General features: G+C 33.7%; 1 protein-coding gene across 1 annotated transcript; it reads left to right on the forward strand.

Moving 5' to 3' along the window:
* Window positions 1-1,119: 1,119 nt before the first annotated feature.
* Pmar_PMAR000348 (hypothetical protein) lies at window positions 1,120-1,628 on the forward strand (the record flags this gene model as incomplete). The annotated part of the gene is made up of 3 exons (XM_002779915.1): window positions 1,120-1,276; window positions 1,348-1,438; window positions 1,581-1,628. Coding segments are annotated over 3 exons (296 nt in total), but the record flags the coding sequence as incomplete, so codon positions are not given.
* Between the last annotated feature and the right edge of the window lie 319 nt (window positions 1,629-1,947).

Here is a 1,947-nt window from a genome sequence, read left to right on the forward strand (position 1 = left end):
GATGATGATGATGATGATGATGTGCATCATCCTATGATTATGGATTATGTAATGATGACATTATCAAAATAGATCATCTATACATATTGTAGTTACTACATAGAGTAGGAGGATATACTTGTAATAAGACTATTAACACGATAGCGGGGGATACTGTCAATGACATACTACAAAGAAGAAGATTCCACAAGGGTTATAATGATGATGATGAGGATTTCAAGTACTGAGAAAAACAACGATTACTACTGCTCATACTATCATCATCATCATGGTCATACGGTTATTATAGGTTTATAATGATGATAGTAATGGACGACGTGTATAATGATAGTATATCACAATTATCTAGTATGGTGGTAGAGGATAATATGGTACATATACTCGATATACATGAGTAAGAAAACAAGGAGGAGGAGGAGGAGGAGGAACATGCCGACATAGTTGATCTTAGATATATTACGAAAGATGATGGTCATAATCATCATCATAATGATGATGATGATCCATATAAGTATATACAAAAGGCCTGTACTAACATTATGCATAATACTACTACTACTACTACATCATCATCATCATCGATGGATCATCCTAATAATCCAGTAATAACATCATTATCATCACACACGTGTATGATGATTATGTCTATTATCCTACTAGGTTATTATAATTATCATGACTCCTAGTGATATGATGAAGATAGAGTCAATGACCGATGGTAATCATGATATGTATACCATTATACAATCAATAGAGGCATCATTATCATCTATTGTTATTAATGATAAGGATTATATTAATGATAATACAAGAAAGGAAGTATGCAGGTAGTCATAATAATAATAATACTTAGTGTAAGTGTATGATGATAAGATATATATTACCACCATCTATGACAATGATAGTGGATAATTACGATATACTACTACCAACTACTACACTTAAAGCTGTGGTGAAGGTATATAATAATGATAATGGAGATTATGAGGATATAATATTTAAAGAGGTTATTACTATCCCCGTCATCATCATCATCATTATCATACAATATCACATTGCATCATCATCATTATCATCATCAGGTTATGGGTATACCAATAGTAGAGAACATAAGTATAGATAATGAGAAAGAGGAGAAGGAAGAGGAGGAGCATATTGATAAGATGATGATTATACCCCAGATAATAAAGTCTATCTCAATGAGGATGGTATCTTCTGAGAACCACCACCACCACCACTACCAGCAGCACCAGCAGGAGGAGGAAGAGGATGATAGGTATAAGTAGTAATGATGATGATGATAATGATAGTGCTTGTGATAATGATAGTGGAATTGTTGTTGATCAGATGTATACATCATAGAGAGTTCTCTAATGACATTACACTACAACAACAGCAGCAACAGCAGCAGCTTATTATACATAAGCTCATAGACAAGGTAGTAGTAGTAATGTATATACTCAGCATGGTCAACCATGCTGCTGCTGCTACTGCTGCATATTGTTGATGATGTAAACCCCCTCACAAAATAATAGAACATACAGTATTTTTTCGATTTCTCTGTTATTACTGCGACTCAGATTGTGAGATTTGAAATCTCAGATTTCGTGTGTGAGGGTATCACTTATGTAGGGGGTATCACTTATGCTTTATATTATATTGTTGTAGTAGATATTCATCTCTTACCTCGTTACACTGAATAATGTACTTAAGAATATGAAGCATTGGATGGAGTATACGATCATCCACCAAGTATCAGACCTAAAATACCAATTTGTAAGCATAATCATCATCATCATACTCAACAAGTGATAAAGTGATGGTATACTGTAGTTGATGAGAATGGAGGAGTATGATGATCCCAATGAAGGAGAGTGTAATAGGATGAGTATGATGATGATAAGAAGAGATGATCATACTGCATGGATGGATATAACTATACCAACT

This window comes from Perkinsus marinus (assembly GCF_000006405.1).
Source record: "Perkinsus marinus ATCC 50983 genomic scaffold scf_1104296945046, whole genome shotgun sequence".
NCBI classification, from domain to species: Eukaryota; Perkinsozoa; order Perkinsida; family Perkinsidae; genus Perkinsus; species Perkinsus marinus.